The sequence below is a fragment of the Notamacropus eugenii genome, chromosome 1 (genome assembly GCF_028372415.1).
Source record: "Notamacropus eugenii isolate mMacEug1 chromosome 1, mMacEug1.pri_v2, whole genome shotgun sequence".
Classification (NCBI taxonomy): domain Eukaryota; kingdom Metazoa; phylum Chordata; class Mammalia; order Diprotodontia; family Macropodidae; genus Notamacropus; species Notamacropus eugenii.
Genome location: NC_092872.1, coordinates 479,906,425 through 479,925,867, shown reverse-complemented (window position 1 = coordinate 479,925,867; position 19,443 = coordinate 479,906,425). Strand labels below are relative to the sequence as shown.

General features: G+C 43.4%; 2 protein-coding genes across 14 annotated transcripts in view; one reads left to right on the top strand and one right to left on the bottom strand.

Moving 5' to 3' along the window:
• The window catches only part of DYNC2I2 (dynein 2 intermediate chain 2), a 34,897-nt gene extending 29,918 nt beyond the window's left edge, over positions 1-4,979 (top strand). The window contains exons 6-9 of the mRNA XM_072632608.1: positions 553-720; positions 1,356-1,588; positions 3,028-3,185; positions 4,529-4,979. Of these exons, the coding sequence (XP_072488709.1) occupies positions 553-720; positions 1,356-1,588; positions 3,028-3,185; positions 4,529-4,767 (798 nt within the window). The 3' untranslated portion in view covers positions 4,768-4,979. The remainder of the gene's footprint in view (positions 1-552; positions 721-1,355; positions 1,589-3,027; positions 3,186-4,528) is intronic.
• SPTAN1 (spectrin alpha, non-erythrocytic 1) overlaps positions 4,977-19,443 on the bottom strand; it is a 60,072-nt gene continuing 45,605 nt past the window's right edge. For 6 of the 13 annotated variants that reach the window (XM_072632595.1, XM_072632597.1, XM_072632598.1 and 3 more), the window contains 21 exons: positions 19,002-19,133; positions 18,671-18,808; positions 18,027-18,131; positions 17,512-17,720; positions 16,597-16,717; positions 16,137-16,258; positions 15,574-15,706; positions 14,819-14,917; positions 14,204-14,363; positions 13,218-13,294; positions 12,925-13,134; positions 12,242-12,538; positions 11,490-11,602; positions 10,773-10,790; positions 9,340-9,402; positions 7,702-7,756; positions 7,146-7,342; positions 6,745-6,798; positions 6,479-6,625; positions 6,201-6,348; positions 4,977-5,488 (listed from right to left, as the gene is read on the bottom strand). In XM_072632595.1, the coding sequence (XP_072488696.1) occupies positions 5,363-5,488; positions 6,201-6,348; positions 6,479-6,625; positions 6,745-6,798; positions 7,146-7,342; positions 7,702-7,756; positions 9,340-9,402; positions 10,773-10,790; positions 11,490-11,602; positions 12,242-12,538; positions 12,925-13,134; positions 13,218-13,294; positions 14,204-14,363; positions 14,819-14,917; positions 15,574-15,706; positions 16,137-16,258; positions 16,597-16,717; positions 17,512-17,720; positions 18,027-18,131; positions 18,671-18,808; positions 19,002-19,133 (2,724 nt within the window). In that variant the 3' untranslated portion in view covers positions 4,977-5,362. The remainder of the gene's footprint in view (positions 5,489-6,200; positions 6,349-6,478; positions 6,626-6,744; positions 6,799-7,145; positions 7,343-7,701; positions 7,757-9,339; positions 9,403-10,772; positions 10,791-11,489; positions 11,603-12,241; positions 12,539-12,924; positions 13,135-13,217; positions 13,295-14,203; positions 14,364-14,818; positions 14,918-15,573; positions 15,707-16,136; positions 16,259-16,596; positions 16,718-17,511; positions 17,721-18,026; positions 18,132-18,670; positions 18,809-19,001; positions 19,134-19,443) is intronic. The other 7 variants (XM_072632600.1, XM_072632602.1, XM_072632605.1 and 4 more) reach the window with 2 other exon arrangements.

The following is a 19,443-nucleotide window of genomic DNA, read 5'->3' as shown; positions in this document are numbered from 1 at the left end:
TCCCATCCCTGGAAGTCTGCACAGAGGCTGTACTTGGGGATATTTTAGAGATTTCTGCTGGAGATTTGGGTTAGGCCAGATGAGTGATGAAGTCCCTTCTGCTTTTGTGGTTTTGTTCTCTTGAAGGAAGGGGACATAGATTGGAGGGTAGGATGGTTCAGCAAGCATGTGTTTTTGCTCACAAACCTCAACTCTGGTTGCCTCAGAAATCGCAGAAACCCAACTTTGCTCTGGAGGATGCTGTCCCCATAGCATTCAGGGCAGAGGAGTTAGACTTGAGAGCCTTTAAGAAACCCTCCACTCAGTTCTAATGCCAGACTTTCTGCCACTATGAAGCTGTCCGTTAGCTTCCTGGTTCTTCCCTCATTTTTTGTGTTAGCACAGTGGAAAAAATGAAGGGGACCAAACCCTTGGGAAGGGGAGAAAAGAATGTTCATCAAGGATCCTACATGCCCCTGAGATGGCCTCTTTCCCTTTCCTGCTCCGGGTTTGGGCCTCTATCCACTCTGCCATGTCCAGCTGTGTTCCTTCTTTCCCTTGTGGTCTACACAGGTTGCCTGGCTCCCTGAACCCCGGCACAGCCACCGCTTCCAGCTGCTGAGTGTCTCCACAGACGGGAAGGTGTTGCTGTGGCAGGCAGCTGGTCCTGGACAGCTACAGCTGACAGAGGGTTTTGCTCTAGTCGTCCAGCAGATCCCAAGAAACACAAAGCTGAAGAAGGTGAGCTGGACCAAGGCTGATATCGAGGGGCCGGGCATGAGGAAAGGGATCAAGGACATCCTCCTGGACCTAGTGAGAAGTTTCTCCCCATGAAAAAGACCCAGTCAGAACTAGTGGTGCCTGTGACCCTCTCCAGCTTGCCTTTACCTTCCTGAGGACAGCAGAGGCCTAAGCACTAAGGAGGTGGAGAGTCTAATGTGAGAAATGTCTCCCCTAGTACTAGGGAAGTGGCAGGTACCAAGTGGAGGAAGAGGAGGGTGGAGGCTGAAGAGCTAGGCTCCTGCCCATGCCTGAACCCAAGGAGGCCTAATCCTGCTATTAACTCCTTGGAAAACAGGATTGGGCTATAGGAAGGATGCTGGAGGTCGAGTCCCAGTTCTGCCTTCCAGAGCCATGTCTAAAACATGGTTTGGTGAAAGGAACACTGAACTTGGTAGTCAGGAGGCCTAATTTCTGGTCCCTAGTTTATCCTAGCTAGACTTGACCATATCCCCTCAAAGAAAGGAGCGACTGTCCTTGATGCTTGCCAATGTCCCTCTAGTTTTCTGATGTCTGATTTCACATAGGGAGGTGGGTGGTGCTTGCTGCTGCTGGTCAGAGCAGTTTGGGGCTGATCCTCCTATGTCTTCCTTTAGCCTACCCGGGGTGAAACAGAGGTAGGGGTCACAGCCCTAGCCTTCTCCAGCTTTGACCCCAGCTTGTTTATCCTGGGCACAGAAGGTGGTTTCCCACTCAAATGTTCGACAGCAGTGGAAGTGGCAGCCCTTACCCGAATGCCCAGTTCCCTGCCACTCCGAGCACCTGCCCAGTTTACCTTCTCTCCTCATGGTGGCCCCATCTACTCTGTGAGCTGCTCACCCTTCCACAGGTAAGGTCCAGGTGTTTGTCAGAGCCAGGTGAGTATGCAGCTTCTCCCTTTATTCTACAGGATGGTAATTATTTAGATGTTTCTTAAACTGTGGGCTCCAACCCATAGTTTAAGAAGTGCTGAAGGGGTCACAGGTGGAAAGTTTAAGAAGTCCTGGTTTAGAGCTGGAGTTCTTAAACTTGAGGTCTAGGAACTTTTTTTTCCTATTTTGATAACTGAACTTCAGTTAAGCGGTTTTCTTTGTAATCCTATGTATTTTATTTTTTTTCTGAGAAGGGATTCATAGGCCCCACCAGACTGCCAAAAGAAGGGTCCAAGGACCCAGAAAAAGTTAAGGATGCCTGTTCAAAGGGGTCTTTGGCAAATCACTCCTTTTTGCTCATTGAGGTTGGTAGATGAATTTCTCTTGCCCCTCCTAAGAAAGGATATAAATATGTATACATACATACGTGTATATCCTGTAATGATTCAGACCCCCTACTCCATTCTGTGTGGACCAGCAGAATAATCTTTTTAAACATTAGGGGGATGTAGATGTGGTGCAGAGCCCTGGGGCTGGGCTTGAGATCTGAGTGAGGGTTCAGCTCAGACACAAATTTGCTGTGGGACCTTGGCCAGGGCCAGTCACTTATCCTTAAGTTTCCTCATCTGTAGAATGAGGAAGATGGTCTCTATCTTAAAAGGATGTTATTAGATATGATTCTGTGACCCAGTAAGTTTTAATTAAAGGCCTTCTAAAATCCCGACTGCATTCACTGTTCCCTTATAGGAACCCAAAGTCTACTTGAGCGTGCCTTACTTTTTACTTCCTTGTCTTTGTTCACATCATTTTCCCCACTTTCTTCAAATACTACCCAAAATCAAAAGCTCAGGGCAAGTCCCAATTCTATGCCCGTGTTACTGTGGTTCTTTTTTGTGCAGTCATTTTTCAGTTGTGTTTGACTGCATGACTCCAGTTAAGGAATTCTTGGCAAAGATGCTGGAGTGGTTTGCCATTTCCTTCCCCAGCTCATTTTTCAGATGAGGAAACTGAGGCAAACAGATTTAAGTGACTTGCCCAGGGTCACACAGCTATTAAGTATCTGAGACCAGACTGGAACTCAGCAACATGGGTCTTCCTGACTCCAGGCCAGGTGCTCTATCCATTGTGCCACCCAGCTGCCCACTGTGGCTCTTAGCTTCCTGAATTTCCATGGTATTCACTTTGAGTTCTACTCAATAGCATTTACACCTGAGAATATTAATGCATTATAATACTGTTTGTTATTTATCCTTGCAAGGGATCCTGGAATTCTTTGTACTTTAGGAAATGTTGGGAGATAAAATGGGGGCCGCAGACTGGACCATAGAGTGTTTGCTGCCTTTTAATACAGAAGAGCAGGTTTTTGAGTATGTCAGGCCCACTGGGTAGACTGATTTGCTCCCTTGCTTTCCCCTAGGAACTTGTTTCTGAGTGCTGGGACAGACGGTCACATCCACCTCTATTCCATGCTGCAGGCCCAGCCCCTGACCTCTCTCCAGCTATCCCATAAGTACTTGTTCAGTGTGCGCTGGTCTCCAGTCCGTCCCTTGGTCTTTGCTGCTGCTTCTGGGGAAGGTAAGAAGGCTTTTCTTTCTTTTAGGAAGCCTCATTATTTAGGAGAAACTCCTTCTGATATTCCTCTCTTAAATCACCCAGGAGACGAAAAGGCAGGTTGCTTTTACACAGTTAGTTCTCATTTCTTTAGTGGAACGTGATGAGATTTAATACTTGACTTTTATTCTGGGTTTCTGGAAGCCTGGCTTTAAAGGGGGGACTCCAGTGATAGGGTGCAAAGAGGAAATTTTTTTTTTATTTATAGTTTTTTCAGCATTTGTTTCCACGAGACTTTTGAGTTCCAAATTTTCTCCCTATCACCCCCCACCCCATAATGCCTTGCATTCTGATTACCCCTTCCCCCAGTCTGCCCTCCTTTTTATCACACTCCTCCCTTCCATTATCCCCATCTTCTCTCTTTTCTTGTAGGGCAAGATAGATTACCTATAGATAGATTTCTTATTTCCCAGTTGCATGTAAAAACAATTTTTAACATGTTTTTAAAGCTTTTGAGTTCCAACTTCTCTCCCTTCCTCCCTCCCCACCCATCCCCACTGAGGAAGCAAGCAATCCAATATAGGCTATATATGTGTAGTTTTGCAAAAGACTTCCATAATAGTCATGTTGCGAAAGACTATATTTCCTTCCATCCTATCCTGTCCCCCATTTATTCTGTTCTCTCTTTTGACCTTGTCCTTCCCCTAAAGTATTTACTTCTAATTACTCCCTCCTCCCATTTGCCTTCCCTTCTATCGTCCGCCCCCCCCCCCCCCCACACCTCACTTGTCCCCTTCTCCCCTACTTTCCGGTAGTGTAAGATAGGTTTTTGTGCCGAATGTAATGAGCTTCACTTTTTCCTTCTCACTTCTCCCTTTCCCCCTCCACTGAAAGAGCTTTTTCTTGCCTTTTATGAGAAATAATTTGCCCCATTCCATTTCTCCCTTTCTCCTCCTAATATATTCTTTTCACCCCTAAATTTTATTGTTTTAGGTATCATCCCTTACTATTCAACTCACCCTGTGCCCTCTGTGCGTGTGTGTGTATATGTATATACATATATACACACACACACACACACACATATGTATAATCCCTTCAACTACCCAAATACTGAGAAAAGTCGTAACCCACAGTTTAAGAAACATCTAAACAATTACTGTCGTCTAGAATAAAGGGAGAAAAGTTTCAAGAGTTACAAATATTATAATTTTTTCCCTGGGGTATTATACTCAGTTTTGCTGCATAGGAAAATTGTTTCTTAAGGAACAAATTCACCTTTAAACGTTCAAGCAATCATTCTGTGCAATTCCAAGTGAGATAGTTCCTGTCCTTAAAGAATTTATATTTTCACCTTTTTCTTAAAGGAGACATACAGCTATTTGATCTCAGAAAGAGCTCCCAGAAGCCTACAGTTTCTATCAAGCAAACCCCAGATGAAAGCCCAGTATACTGTCTGGAATTCAATCTTCAACAGACTCATCTCCTGGCTGCTGGCGATGCCAAAGGTGTTGTAAAGATATGGCAGCTAAGCACAGAGTTCACAGAACAAGCACCCCGGGAAACAGAAGACCTGGACCAACTGGCAACTGAGGTGGCTAGCTGAGGACACCCTACTTTCCTTTTGAAAGGAGGTGGTGATGAGCAGAAATGAGCAGCGTAGGACATTCAAACTGCTTACTCGTGGTGCAAGGAATGTTGTTCAAAGCTTGGAGGGAGAATTCTGCTCCTTTGAGCAGATATTTGAGTGAGTCTTTGGGTGTTACTCAGATGTAACGTAAAGCAGGCATCTGCTAATGATTAAAACAAAAAAAGTTTTTTTGGGGGTTGAGTCATTTATTTATCTTTTGCATACAGAAAATTGGGAAGAACAGGAATGAAGTGAAGCCAGCTTTATAGAATTTTTCCCCTTCAGGTCTGGTTTTGGGGCAAGCTGGTTTTAGGACATATAGGAGACAGGGTAAAATCCCATAATTTTAAACATAAATCTCCTGACAGTGATCCAGCCATCTCAACTGGACTCATAACATTTTATTGAAGCACCATTTTCTCTAATATCCCCAAGCTAAGCAGTTTTAAGGTTACATTTGGAAGTAACACTGTCTGAATTTTTTTTCTTTAAGAGCACAAAGATGGACAGACATGCAGTGAGGCAGGAAGACGAGCAGTGTTTGGCTGTAGCTAACACTAGGGGCTGTGAATCAATTCACAAAGAGAGAACGGGTAAATTCTACATAGTCAAAAGCAGAGGGGAGTTCACGGCCCTTGCCATCAACATAGGGCTTCATGTGTGAGATGCAGTAGTCTGCTTGCTCCCTTGTCAGATTCTGAAAGGGGAAAAGAAAAGAGAGATTAGGTACCCTGAGTCCAAGAAAGCTCAACTTTTTGTCTCTTAACCAAAACTGAATCTAGTTTATGGAGGGCACAATCTCTTGAGAGCCCCAGTTATCAATTCCTCATTACAGAGAAGAAAGACATCACGACACAAAGGAAAGACTATAGAACTGACAGTCTGACAACTGACCCTCTGGGGACTCTGTGTCCTTAGTCAAGTGGAGATGTAATCCCTGCACAAGGTTGATTAGCATATCAGGGTGAAAATCACAGATCACAGGAAGTGCACCAATTTGTCCAGACCGAGTTTCTAGTTCCAGATTCTATCACTGACCAATTGGCTTTGTGGGCAAGTCACAGAGGCACAAGACGCTATCACCAGTATTTCAAGTGGGGACATTCCCTTATACCTTAAGGGACTTGTTAGTGCTTTAAAAATAACAAGTGTTACACACATAGGGTATTGGTATGGCCTGCTTTTAGACCTGATAAGGTCTCTTCAGTCTGCAGCTTGTAAGACAGATTCTGGCTCAGCAGAGAGAATACATGTAGCAAACATGGAATGGGGCTGCCTTGTGAGATTGCTGGCACTGATGCTGCTGCTCTAATTTTCTCAGTGTGCCTCATTATAAACCCCACTGATTGGAGCCTCTTATAATCTTCCCAAGTCACCTGGTGGATCAGAACCACGTATTTCATGCATACCTGGTACAATTCTTCCTTGGTCACATAGGGTTTTCCCTCAGAACTGAGGGCACGGAAAGCACTCTCAATCTCCTCACTGGATTTAACATTTTCAGTCTCTCGGCTGATCATAAAAGCCATGTATTCTTGCAGTGATACATGGCCATCCCTGGGAAAGAAAGAAAGGAAAATGAATAGGATGACAGAACATCCATCCTAGAGATTGAAAATGTTTTAGCCTGGACATCACCTTGCATGATCCTTTGCTCTTGCTCACTCTTTTATTTTTGGCATTGTACCTGTTTGGATCCACAGTGTCGAGGATAGCTTCAAACTCGGGGTCTGGTTCTCCTTCTTCGACCATAGGCAAGTCATATCCCAGGGAACGCAAGCAGGATTTAAACTCTTGGTGATTGAGTCGGCCAGACTTATCCTTGTCAAAATGTCTGGAATGCAGAGAGACAGGGAATTAGCTCAGAGTTGGCAGAATTGTGTCTGAAAGCATGAAGCCCAAAGCGATAGGCCCCTCTTTAACAACTCCCTGGGGAATTGTGGCAGTACTCACTTAAACATCATGCTGAACTCCTTCAGGGCCTCTTCAGTCACACCAGTTGTATTCCTGTAAACAAAATCAGTTATGGATTTGGCCCTGTAGCCTGAGCACTTGCATGGTTAAGTGCCAGCAACTAGGTGGTCACTTGTTTTTTTGTCCAATGAAAAGGTGGTCTTCTTGTCTGTCCCCTCTAAACACTTAAGTGCCTAGAGAATCCCGAATACCAGATGAATGGCTAGTGGTTGTTGTATTTTCACTAATCTTCCTGTTGATACCAAGATCATTACCCTCCTTTTATCTAGACTCTTTAAGATAAGAATGCCCTCAAATTTTCATAAGAAATAATGAAGGCATTTCTTCTCATCTCACCACAAAGCACCCTAACAGCTAGGAAAGATGCAGGAGAGGTATACCTGGCCTGAATCTGCTGCTCCAGGTTGTGCTGCATTCGCATCCCAAGTTGGTCCAACTGATCCCACTGCTGGGCCAGCCCTACAGTGCTATGTTCAGTGTATTTGTTGTCCAGGATAAGGGCTTCCTCCATGGCTGCCCCCAGGTCCTCAATCTTCTTCAGCTGACTCCTCATGGCCCTGATTTCCTGGTGTTTACGCTGTGGGTGGAAAGAGGAAATTAAAATATAGAGGGAAGAATTGCTGCTAAGGATGCCAATACCCACAGATTTTCCCCCACATTTTGAGAAAAAAAAAACTGTTGGGACTCATTTTTTTGTGTTTACTAAGAAGCCTAGTGAAGGCATGAGGAAGAATCAAAGAAGGGCAGGGCCCCCTGGCAGCCCTTGGGCGGGGTTAAATGCCTTGTACCAAACTGTGGATGTCTCTACCTAAAGCTAAGGAGGAAAATACCATAACCTTACGGGGGAGGAGGTGCTTGCTTTCCTCCTAGGAGGCAGAGCCACTCCAGTGACTTCAGACAGATGCAGATAACAGGAGCCACATATGGCACACTTACTTTAGTGGCTTCCAGTTGGGATTCCAGAGTTCCAGATTCTTCCACCATACAGGACCTAAACAAAGAAACATGATCAACATTTTGGGAAAGAACGGGTTGGGGGATTGAAATTAACCCCATCCTTTCAGGAATGAAATAATACCTTTGACATTTCATTTAAGTCCCTTTCTTCATGGAGCACAAAACACATCTTTCATTAGCTAACATCTCTTCACAAATGCCCCTTGAGGCAGCTAAAGCAAGCGTTATCTCCATTTTATAGATTAGGAAACTGAGGCTCAACAGGGTTTAGACAAGATTGAAAATGGAGACAGGAATAGAACTGAGGCCTCCTACTTCCTCAGCCCTGTACTTCACCTATTTCCTGTATTTTTAAAAACTACACCTGCCTCCCTATGTTCCACTAAAGTCACATTCCCCATGTTTTCCCAGTCCCAGTATTTTAAATAGAGATCAGTCTTTTTTAGTGACCTTAGTGACTTGGGAATCAATTTTAAGCCCCATGACTCCCATGGAAGGAACTGAGAGATATTTTGTGCTCAATTCAAAGTGCTCACCTCTCTCCCAACCTGGTAAGATTAGAAACACAGTGCAGCTCCAACAACCGTGCTCTATATACTACAACAGTGGGAAACTCAGGAGAAAGACAACACACATGGCCAAGACCCTCTAGCTAAAATGTTTCGTTAAAGTTTGGTGGCCAGGGGCTCAATCTCAGGGCCTTTTTGCAATCTCTTCATTGTGTGAGGGGGAACTATAATGCCAATACTAAAATGCATGAGTATAGGAACACTGAAAATGAGGCCAGTAGCTTAGAAACGTCATCAGTGAATTGAAAAATCTTTTCTGCTTAAGAGTTACTAAGATGGTTGGCATTTGTATTTTTAAACGTTTTTGTAAAGCCCTGATGGTTTGGCCCAACAAGGAAAAGAACACTGATGTCTCCTGAATTCCTGTTCAAGACCTGAGGTTATGTAACTGCACAAGGTTTTGATGTTGATGGGCAGAGCTCCCTGTGAACAGCAATGATGTGCTTTGGTTCTTAGATGCTCTGTGAGGTTTCACAGCAGGCAACCAGTGAACAAAGAGCAAGTTGTGGTCACCATGCAAGGACGGGTTAACACCGTGTTTTCGATGGAGGAAATTTATGTTTATGTGCCATCTACTACCTCTTCCCCTGGAAACGACACCTTTCCATTTTCCAGGGGGTAGAAATGGGGGGAGTTGGGAGAATGTGATTTCATTGGGATAGAATATTTCTGGTTAAAAAAAAAAAATTAAAACAACAACCACACTCCCTCTACCAGCAATTGTGTGTCTGCCAGAGGCAGGACTTCACTTCGGGCTTTCCTGACTCCCAGGATTTCTCTCTAGTCATGATACTCTGTTGCCCCTTGAAACAGAATCAAAATTGCTCTAGCAATGGAAATCAATAAAGCTTTCTCCTATAACAGCAGGTCAGATCTAGCTGTGCTCTATTACCATGGGGCAGGGCAGTGGGGTAGGGGAAAGGACAGAGGCCCCTCCTTCCCAAGCGCCCCGGGCAGTGAGTTAGTGAGGAAGCAGAGCCGCCCAGGAAGTCAGAGTGCATTGGGAAAACCACAGTGAGGTAAGAAGAGAAAATAAGAGGAGAAAAACCTTCCAGACAGATCATCCCCAACTTCATACTGATAGACACGAATGACCCGACGATATGCTATGCTATTCAAAGAAAAGAAACCAAATGAATACACACCAAAGGAGGAAGAAGGGAAAGAGGCAAGAGCACACAGATGGAAACACGCTACAAGGTCCAAGCTGGCAATGCACAGACAACAGTAAATATCAAAGCCAAGGCAGGCGTCCAGTGGTGGACTAGAACCTCTACCCACGAGGGACCACAGGCAGGTACTTTTAACTCAGAGAACTAGAGTGGAAAGGGACAAGGACTTTTTGGGATCCACAAGAAAAATGGAGCATTTTTACTTCACTCAGACACTACTGGCAGATATAGACGCAAGGGCTTAGAGGGTGTGAGTCTGGGAAGGAGAGCCAGGTGGCCAATTGTTCCAGAAGTCTCAAAAGTGAGCTTCTTTGGTGTTGACATTCTTTCATTAAAAATCCCCTTTCCACTTTCCCAGTAGTGACTTCATCCTGGTTCTGACCCGGTCCCCCCAAGCTTGTGCTCATAAGACCACAACAGTCCCACCAGCCAATTCTTTAAACAAGAAAATGGCAGTATTAAGGGGTGTGGTTCAACTTCAGTGGATCCAATGAGTGTGGGGGGTAACTGGACTGGCTCTTCCATTTTCTTTCATATAATTCTTTGAATTTTACATCCTTTTCTCAACCAACTTAAGAAAAAGGAATACTGTACTCAAAACTCAAGTTTTCAAGAATGTCCTTCCCAGGGCAGGACAGGATTCTCACAAGACCCTTTACGTCTCCTTGACGGTTCAAAGAAGAGCATATTTTTACCTGATGAGATAGCCCTGAGTCTAAAATGAGTTATCACGGCTCAACCAATTTCAAGTAATTTACACAAATAATATCAAAATTGACAACAACTGATGTTTCTCTAAAGTATTTCGAGCTTTCCCACTTCTCAAATTATTTTCCACCTGGCTTTGCTACAAAGTACTTGAATGGCAACTATCTTCCACTGCGCAGACAGATGGGAGAACAGACACACGGACATGATATCCTGTGTTCAAATGAAGAAGCAAGTTAAAAACTCAGACTAATCAGTGCCTTGTCTCTTCATCATGCTGCTTTTTCTAAAGGAGAATGTCTCCTTTGTGGAAAAAAAAGAAGAGAAATGGCTCTCCTCCCCAGGCTTTAGGTCCTGAAGGTTACAGGCATACTTTTTACAATTAACCTGGATATCCAGGCTGGACATTGGGGGGAAGGGGGAAAGGGATGGTGCCTGGCACAGTATCTTAAGGATGGCACAATCCACCCCTGGACAAGCAGGCCCATCATAGAAACATTTTAAGCCAAGCCAATGGGTAGGAAGTGGGAAGGCGGGGAACAAGCACATTATACACAATGCCACAATACAAGCCTGGGGAGAATAAAAACGCGATATTAACCCATCGAGGAGATATGTTCTGCGGTGACATGGATCCAAGAAGCAGGAGGTGGCGTCAGGAGAAGCAACCATGAAAAAGGAAGAAAAAGGAAGAGGAAAAAAAGACATTAGCAAAATGTCTATACACCACACATTTCTACTAGTTCATCAACAAGTAGGCATTGAACAACTGCTACACACACAAAGCACAATGAAGAGAAACCTTTCTGTTCCTAACTCCTGGATCTGCAATAGATCATTTTGGGAAAACAGTATGAAAAACTATTTCTTGCCTTCCTTACCCAATCTACCTGGAAAAACAGATCTGTTTTTCGCTCCTTTCATAAGCACCTACTGTGTGTCAGATGGTGAGAGTATAAAAGCAGCTGCCTCTGTCACATGAGACAGACAGCCAGAGGCTTTAAACTCCAATTTAGAGTCCCTGTTTTGTCCTGGTGGCAACAAGAGGCCACAGGAGTTTTTCTGGTTGCAAGTTTCAGTGACAAGCCTTAAACAAGCTTCTATGATCAGAGTTGGAGGTTTGGGAGAACAGAATACAAAGTTTGCCAAGAATCCACAGTACCATGATTTCAGAACCGGACTTGTCCTAAGGGCTCTATCATTGTGTTGCTGTGTAACCAACCACCATAAAGGGAATGGGTGTCCCTGGGGAGAGTCTAGCCTGAGTGGGATCACCTTCACCCCAGCTGCCCCTCAAGATGAACAAGGAGATGGGCACCTGGTCTCCTGGATCCACTGGTGGAAGGCATTGGCATGTTGGGCAAACTCCTGTCGTAACTTGTCATTCTCCTCTTGCCTTCGTTGTTCCTTCTGTAGCTCCAGCTCCCGCTCCTAAGAACCAGAGGGAAATGCAAATGTAGTGCCCAAGAGGGCAAACCAGGTCAGTAAAGGGACTCACTGAGAAAATGTCCTGTGAAGACTGGCTGAAGGAACTAGGGATGTTCAGCTTGGAGAGGAGAAGACTTAGAGAGGGCATGACAGCTGTCAAGTGTCTGATGGATTGATATTTGGGAAAAGAATCAGTTTGGTTTTTAATTGATACCAAAGGACAGAAAGAGCCTCAATGGACAGAAGCTTCACAGAAGAGCAGAATTCTACTGCACTAAGGAGCCCTTAAGATAAGGCTGGACTCTGTCACTTGTTGGGGATGCTGTAGAGAAGGAGTTCTTAACTGGGATCTGCGAACTTGGATTTTTAAAAGAACATATTTTAATATGATTGAATTTTATTTTATACATTAATGACAATTATGCTGAGAAGGGGGGGGTCCATGCCCCCAAAAAAGTTAAAACAATCTCCTATTGCAGATGGGTGTTCTCTCAGATGGGCAAGAAGTGACTCAGAAATCTTTTTCTTCTCTTGAGATGATGTGATATGCTAGCAGGAAAGGGGAATTTGAGAAGGAGAATCAACAGACCAGAGAGATGAATGAGGCTTCAAGTTCTGTTTAAAGGGAGTGAGAAGACTTACTTTGATGATTTTCTGCAGGTTCCTCCAGGTCTCTTCCAGGGCCTCCATGGTGAACCAAGTATAGGGATTGGAGGCCACCCGGAAGCTCTTGATCTGTCTGTCTAGTTCAGCCAGTTGATTAAAATCTGCCTGGGCAGAGCTGAGTGAGGAGCGGAAGGCGTCATGGGCCTCTCGCAAGGCTTTGATTTCCTCCAGAGAATTGCAGCGCACAGGGTCTGTTAGGTCCTCCTCAGCATTCTCAAACCAGCTGTTGAAGGCTGAAGCCTTCTTGGCAAAAGTCAGGAAAAGATCTTCTACCTGAAAGCAGAAGAGAACCTAGTTTAGGACAGTTAATTGGTGATAAGTTTATGGTATGAGGAACACAAGATGCTTACTGGCCATCTTTACATTTTAATATCTACTTCCTCCTGATTCTTCTCATTTTCACTTCTGTAAATCAGCATTCCTATCAACCTTACCTTCTCTATAATTTTTCCTACACTGCAATGGAACTGCAAAGTCTGTACTTCCTGCTTTTTAAGGAAACTTCCTAAACAGTCTACATATGCCTGCAACTATATGTCATACATAGCTATGTGCCACCTGTGGTTTACAGATATTACTTTATTTATACATCACAGAAAATCGGGTAATTGTCCAGTCCAGCCTCTAATTTCAAAGAGGAGACTCATTCTGAACTTTACCTTTCGGAAATGTTCCTGGGCTTCTAAAAGTTTCTTCTTGCGGGTAGCTGAGTTGGCTAGCAACTGGTTCCAGCGCTTCATCAGAGATGCATGTCTTGCCTCAATGGCCTTGGACTGAACATGCTTGGAAGCCAGCAGCTGATCTTGGAGGGCTGTGATATTGGCAATCCCTTCCTGCTGGAAGGCCTGAAGCCCTGCGTCAAAGGTTTCCTGTGATGATAAAGGGATGAAGGTACTGAGAGATACAGAATAAGCAGCTCACTACCCTTCTACAGAGAATGGGGGCCACTGACCTGTTTGGTGAGAAGAGTTTGAACAGAAGAGAGGTCCCGGCCATAGTCATCTGTCTTCAGACTGTTTTCTTTCTCACCTGGAAATTTAAGTTTGAAAACTATGGAGCATCCCACAAATTCTATCAAACTTTCCTTGAATGGTTTAAGATAGCTGTGTGATCATGAGCAAGTCACTTGACTTGCAAACTTTAGTTTTCTCACCTATAAAATGCAGGAGTTAATGACTAGCTCTGTACCCCAGAGATCAAAAAAAAAAAAAGGACCCATATGTATGGAAATAGTTCTAGCAGCTCTTTTTGTGGTGGCAAAAAACTTAAAACTAAGGGGATACTCATCAACTGGGGGAATGGCTGAAGAAATTACTCTATATGAATGTAATAGAATATTAATATTATGCTGTAAAAAAAATTTAAAAAGTGATGATTTCAGAGAAACTTGGGAAGACTTGTATGAACTGATGCAGAGTGAAGACAGCAGAACCAGCAGAAAAGTTTATAGCAACACTGTAAAAAGAAGAAATTTCAAAGATTTAAGAACTCTAATCAATATAATAACAAACCATAATTCCAGCAGTCTGATGAGAAAGCATGCTATGCACCTCTTGAGAAGTGAAGGGACTTGATACAGAACAAGACATACATTTCTGGGCAACACCAATGCAGAAATATGCTTGACTTGACGAATACGTCAATACGAATACGAAAAAGTGTTACAAAAGTCCCCCCACCTCCCAATAGAGGGGAAAGGATAGAGGGAGGGTGAGAGACACAGGCAAAAAAATGCTTGCTAATTAAAAAAAAAAGCTACAAATAAAATAAAGAGGTCAAGTTAATAATAATTTGGATACTGCATTTTGTTAATTATCTATGAAGGAAATCTAATCAACTGTGAGCCTGCATCCACAATATTCCTTTACCTTTCAGATCTGGGTAAATCACGTGATCTTAATGATCAGAAATTATGGATCTTGCTGAAATATTACTTACCAATCCAAGATTCCACCACATCAGCCTTCCAGTTGAACTGAAGGAAAGCAGAGTTCTCATCTAGCTTGGCCTTCCTCTGAGCTGCAGCCTTCTCTAGGTCAGACACTTTCCCATTCAGGCCCTTCATTTTAGCTGAGATATTCTCCTCATGGTGATTATTCTACAGGATCAAAAAACACCCAAACATACCATATGCACTGGTCAACATCATTTCATCTGGATTCTATTAAGTGCCCACCTCAACTTCTACCCTGCACCCTAACTCAGAAAAGCAACACTCCCTAGAAGAATGGCCTGTTATGGACTAACAGTAATGTAAGTGGATAACTAGCTAAGGTATCAAAATACAAGCTTTCACCTTCTGTGTATGCCTAACTAAGGCTAGTAAATATTATTTCCTGGTCTATTAAAAAGAAAAGAAAAAGGTCAACTTCGCATTAGATAAATGTTTCCTTTTATGAAATGTGGAAAATAAATGTTACTCTCTGTGGACTTTTTACCTGAAAAAAACATTTCAAGTCAAGTTCCCAGGGTCAATCAATTAAGCAGCCTACCTACTTAAACCAGAGGAGGATTAGGAGGTAGGAGACAGAACTTTTCTTTTGATCTGCTTACCTTCTTAATGAGGTCTTGTCCATTAGTGCAAACATCATTCACTCGGTCTTTGTGAACAGTGAAGTCTGTCTCAAATGCTTCATGTTTTTTCAGTAAACCCTATGGGGAGAGACAGTACCTATGGCAATGTATGACTCAGAGCCAGAGCAACACTATGGTTCATAGTTTGCTGGCTCCATCTGTCGTCCAAGACAAAAAGAAAACATAGGTTTAAAGTAAGTTCAACAACAACAAAAAAAGTCAACTTAAAAATTTTTAGTAAGAAGGTAATTATTTTTAAAATTTCGTAAGGTACTTTTTATTTAGTGATAGTTAACAGTGCTTAAAATGCTAGTTTGAGAAATAGTCTTTTCATTTGCTCTTCTACGGTATTCTACATAAAACTTGGAAAAGGAAAACTAAATAATCATGCTGAATAAGCTATTGACTTTACTTAGCAGTTCAAAGATTAGAAAGTTCATTTTGTAATGGCAGTTTAGGGAATTCATATTCCAATTCGACTTCTCATAGTTTGCTGTTGCAATGTTTGGGGTATGTCCCTGATCTCTGAGAACCAAGACCATGCTCTCTCATAAAATGTCCTTTTGTGTCAGCATCAGACTGAATGCTGAGTGGATTTATTTTATTTCCAAGAGAAGGATGAAATGTTCTGGCCAGGTGGGCACCGTCAACAAATGGAAAACCAGATCACTTTCATGCTGTTCTGATAAAAAAAATAAAATAATGAATAGTGAACTTTTTAGTGTCTCATTTACCTGTATAGCAGCAAGAGTATCTCCATAATCCTCGCTAGCTACCAAAGTCATTTTTTCATTGATCCAGGCTTCCTCCTCCTCCACATTGGCTACAAACTGCTGATACTCCAAGGACTCCTCTAAACGTTGGCCCCTATTATGAGAAAAAAAATAAAGTCATTCTAAGTTGAGTTCTGGTGTTTGTCTACCTGACAATAAAATAGAGGCTACAACCTGGTGTACAAAAAAGATGGTAAGACTTTGGTCCCCTCATTCTGAAGGGAACTAGCATCACAGCCAGAACACAAGATACGATTTCACTTTTCTTCCCTTGTGATCAGGTAAAACAGGGACTAAGACTGGCTTAATATATGTCCTCCCATGGATCTGAAGGCAGCTTCCAGATCTGGTGTGTAATGAGTTTGCATCCACGAATGGGATAAGAGATGCTACAGTCTATTCCAGTTCAGTCTGACCTCAGGGCACAACAGACACTTAGCACTTGATACTGCACACAAAGAGGGAGAATACAGTCCTCATTTGCTTCATGAAACTCAGAGAAGCAGGCTTGAGGTTTCACTCACCGAGCAGCTGCCAACTGCTTCAGCTCCTTCCAGTGCTCCACAAACTGAGCCAGGCGCTGCTGGATCTCCTCTTTGCCAATTGTGTTGTCATCAGACAATTTCTTTCCAGTGTCTAGAACAGCCTGAGGGGCACAAAATTATCACATTAACACTGGTCTCCCACCAAATCCTATCTCGTGACCATATGCGTCCCTTATTCCTTTAATCAGATAGGCGCCCTTTCCTCTTTTGGGTCTTTTGATTTTTTGGGGTATATTATTAGCTAAATGAAATGCCCCATCTCTGCTGGGGCTGCCAATTACTGCCCAGAATGTCATCAACCCCACTCTTCTTCTCAGTGTGCCCTGAGGACCAAACAAGGTCACCCCTCTGCTTTGTTTAAGTAAGGACACTATTGTCCTAGCTCTGTATGATCAAAAATTCATAGCTCTCCCCTACCCAACTCCCACAATTCATTTACCTGGATGGCAGGTTCATGTGCAGCTAACTCGGCTTCTAGGCGTTTATGCTTTTTCCTTAGGTTCTGTACACCAGTTAAATCCCGACCATAGTCCTCTGAACTCACCAGGAGCTTCTTTTCTCTGTATGGGAGAGCACAGGAGAAGTCCAATTTAAAGATTTTTTTTAGTGCTGTGTTAGGTTAACGCATTGAGAAGTTGTATTCTAGCTTGAAAGATGGCTTTCACCATAGGTGAGACTCAAAATGTTCTTCAATCTTAAGACTACAAATACCTTCACAAACCCAATCCAGCCATCTATTCTCTCCAAAAATAATCCAAAAAATGAGCCTTCACTGACCAAAGGGACCTAAGTAATCCTAACACCCTCCTTTGTCAAATTTTCTTAGAAAAAAGGGCTTCTGTACGCCCTAGACAGGCCTTTTTACTACTTAGAATTTATATCAGTTTAGCTCTAGTAGACAGATATTTTTAAGAGAATAAAAACTCTTTCTTAAGAAAGGAAACCACAAAGTTCCAGGCATGATACCCACCTGGGATCCCGCTCAGGATGATTTACACACATGCTCTCAATTTCTCTAAAGTCAGAGAATCTGAGATCTCAGAGATCTAATTCAACCTCTTCATTTTACATAACAAGAAACTGAGGCCCGAGAGAAGACTTCCCTGAGGTCACACAGCAAGTTACTCTAAGGAGAAGAGGCAGAGCCAAAAGGAATCTGCCTAATTACGGCTTAAGACCACTATCACCAAGGCCTACAGACAAGAAACATGTCTGATGGCATAAGACAAATTGACACTAACAGATGCCTGAATAGCTGACTACAGATGACAGTGCTTGATCCATTTACTGCCTCCTGGTCCTGCCTCTCTGCCCCACTTAAAGACTCTTGACGACAAGTCTCAGAAGCACATACTTGATCCAGGACTCCTCATCGTCCATGTCCCGGAAGAATTGGTGCAGTCGGTGAGATTCGTTGAGCTTGGCCCGTCTGGCAGCTGCCATGCCTTTGATCCTCTGGAAGCGGCTGTTGATGGCATCTCGCTTCTCCTTCACCTGAGAGGTGTCAAAGGCGCTGCTTGTCATCAGGCTGTCTGCTTGGCTGCTCAGATCCTTCAGACGATCCTGTGGACACAGGGAGAGGTGTGGGACAGCTGGGTCTCTAGCACTGTGACTGACAGCAAGGAAACCACCAGGTAAGCTCCTAAACTAGGTTGATGGTACAGGCATCCCATTTCCAACTTATTTACACATTTGCAGAACCAGCTTCCAGTATGTTAGGCTGGGTGAGTACTCATGAAGGAGGACGCTGCAGACTCCAGGGCATCAGATCGCAAAAGCCATTTGTGTCACTGTCACAGAACCCCCCTGGCATGTCCTGTGTTCTCTGCACTGAGAGGTCTTATCTATCCTTTCTGGAGGCAACCTTACCTCATGGGCTGAAATGTCTGCCTCAAGTAGCTGATGCTTCTTCAGCAGATTATTCACAGAGGCCAAGTCTTTACCATAATCTTCTGAAGCCAAGAGAGCCTCCACCTGGCAGGGAAAGGACCAAAGAAGGTGATACAATTTCATACAAATCTATACCTTTATGAGAACAAATCTAAAACCACCTTTGAACCATCTGCAAGCCCAGCTTTTGCATGAACTATTTAATTAATCTTAGCTTTGACATCACTTCCCACATTTTCAGGCTGCCTATCCAGGGATATGATCAGGAAACAGCCAAAAAATCTTAATATTAGCATAAACAGTTCAATTTAAAAGTTCTATCTATTTCAAAAACATTAAGCTGAATTCTAAAATCAAATAAATCATTTCATCACCTGCTGCTTTGGTTTATAAATTATGACCTTTTGCAACCAAAGACAGATGAAGTACTTTCTTCTCAAAAACCTATTTAGGGAGGCAATTTGGAGTTGATGACCCACCTGGGCCAAGGTATGTCTGAAAATATCTTGTGTTTTCTCTTTAAATAAAGCAAAATAAAGGCTATTTTCCTAAGTTCTAAATTAGATGACCAAAATAAAGGCAAAAAATTGTGCTGGTACAGTGGGAAAAATTTCTAAACTTACCTCTGAGAGCCAAAAATCAAAGTCTTTGATGCCAGTGTTAAAGTTCTGCTGCTTATTGGCTTCCTTCAGCTTCTGGCTCTTCTCGGCTGACTTCTGCACCAAGAACTGCCACTGGTCAGCAAGAGCTGCCAGCCGGGCCTGCGCAAGAGAGAGCAAGGGACTGAGAGCTGCCTGGAGCTGCTGCTGTCTGCTCCGAGCACATGAATCCCACTTAGAACAATGATGGATCTTGGACTGTGTGATGTTTAAAACTTAAGTCATCTCTTCTCCCGCTAAGTGAGAAAGGCCAGACAAAGTAATGCGTGACAGTGAGAGAGGTAAAGATTCAGACCTTTACAGCATCTTCACTGCCAGCACAGGCCCCTCGCTCAATGAGGGAGTTGCCCATGTCAATGACACCCCGGATTCGGTCAGCATTGGCGTGCAGCTCGGCTTCGAAGGCTTGGTGCTTCTGGTGTTTGCTCTGGAGACAGCAAAAACAGAGTGTCATTATGCAGCAAGTTGGACTGGGGTCCAAAGCTGTTCTCATGGACAAGGTTAGTTATAGAAAATTCTCTCAAGAGGAGACTTGGAGGGAGTTTGAAAGAAAAGGGGGTATATCAAAATCAAACGACTAAATTTTAGAAAGGCTACAAATGACAGACTCCTTACCTTTTCTTAACAAGGTGAAACAGCTTTCGAGGACAGCTCTAAAATTACATACTATCTTATACTCTAGGATACTGCAGTAAGTAAATTTCAATTTTGATTTTATTTGCAAGTTACTTTCCCCA